The following is a 1,411-nucleotide window of genomic DNA, read 5'->3' as shown; positions in this document are numbered from 1 at the left end:
AGCTAGCTAGCTAGCTAGCTGGCGAGTTTGCTAGCTAGTTAGCTAGCTAGCTAGTTGGCGAGTTGGCTAGCTAGCTAGCTAGCTAGCTAGCTGTATGGCTAGCTAGCCTGCCTGAACAGAAGGTTTGCGAAGACAAAGTTGGGAAAGACAAAAGGAATTAAATATAAATCAAAAAGCTGCCTATACACCTGAAGGCTCCGGGAGCGCCAAGGGACCTAGAGCCACCAACACTACCCTGGCTAGCTAGCTAGCTAGCTAGCTATCTATTTCGCCAGCCAGCCAGTTAGCTAGCCAGCCCACTAGCCAGCCAATTAGCTAGCTAGTTCGCTAGCAACCCAGGTAGCTAGCTAGCTAGCTATTTAGCTAGCTAGCTAGCCGGCTAGCCATTTAGCTAGCTAGCTAGCTATTTAGCTAGCTAGGTGACTATTTAGCTAGCTAGCTAGCTATGTAGCTAGCTAGCTAGCTATTTAGCTAGCTAGCTAGCTACACGTCTAGCTGGCTAGGTATTTAGCTAGCTGGCTAGCTGTTTAGCTAGCTGGCTAGCTAGCCAGGACACTGAACTACAGGTTGTGTGTTGGCCGCAGCAGAGAGCCCCAGTGAACTGCGTCTGCAGCAGACCCCAGCTTTGCTGAAGCCTCCGAAGGTCTCTGCTGCTGCAGCAGCTGCTGCTGCTGCAGCAACAGCTGCTGCTGCTGCTGCTGCTGCTGCTGCTGCTGCTGCTGCTGCTGCTGGCCTGAGTAAAAAGACAGAGGAGGGGGAGCAGTGTAGAATGACATCCCTCTGCGAAGGGCCCCCGAGTCAGAGGCCCTTCGCTGCATGTGCTGCAGCGGGGCCTCAGCAGCCCAGAAACCCTGCTGCTGCTGCTGCTGCTGCTGCTGCTGCTGCTGCTGTTGCTGCTGCTGCTGCTGCTGCAGCGGGTAGTCCCCCGAGAGCCTTGAGGATGTGCCTGAGGAGGCCCAGGCGGAGGCGGTGGTGGAGGCAGCAGACATGAAGCTTCCTGTTGCAGTTCCTAGTTTTGCTGCTGCTGCTGCTGCTGCTGCTGCTGCTGCTGCAGCAGCAGCAGCAGGAGAGTCTTCTGCATAGTCGAATTGCTGCTGCTCTTCTGGCTGCAGCATGAAGCGGTGCGGGCCCTCACTCAGGCGCTGTCTCCTCCCTGTCCCCCCAAAAGGAGACAGTGAACGATCAAAGGAGACGCCATATGTTGCTGCTGCTGCTGCTGCTGTTGCTGCTGCTGTTGCTGCTGCACCCAGAGGCTTGCTGCTGCTGCTGCACCTGCTGAGTGCTGCTCCAGCACGCGGTGAAGGAAGAACTGAGGAAACCCCGTTAGCAGCAGCAGAAGTGTATGAAGCAGCAGCAAGTTGGCTGCTGCGGCGGGGGACCCCCCCCGAGTACAGGCGAGGGGAGGAGTCCC

The 1,411-nt window shown here is 56.8% G+C and overlaps 1 protein-coding gene across 1 annotated transcript in view; it reads right to left on the bottom strand.

Moving 5' to 3' along the window:
- Positions 1-560: 560 nt before the first annotated feature.
- Positions 561-1,411, bottom strand: part of EMH_0011360 (uncharacterized protein) — a gene marked incomplete at both ends in the record, with an annotated part of 3,810 nt that continues 2,959 nt past the window's right edge. The window contains one exon of the mRNA XM_013499251.1: positions 561-1,275. Within this exon, the coding sequence (XP_013354705.1) occupies positions 561-1,275 (715 nt within the window). The remainder of the gene's footprint in view (positions 1,276-1,411) is intronic.

This window comes from Eimeria mitis, genomic scaffold (assembly GCF_000499745.2).
Source record: "Eimeria mitis Houghton genomic scaffold, Emh_scaff414, whole genome shotgun sequence".
Taxonomy (NCBI): domain Eukaryota; phylum Apicomplexa; class Conoidasida; order Eucoccidiorida; family Eimeriidae; genus Eimeria; species Eimeria mitis.
This window is presented reverse-complemented; position numbering and strand designations above follow the sequence as displayed.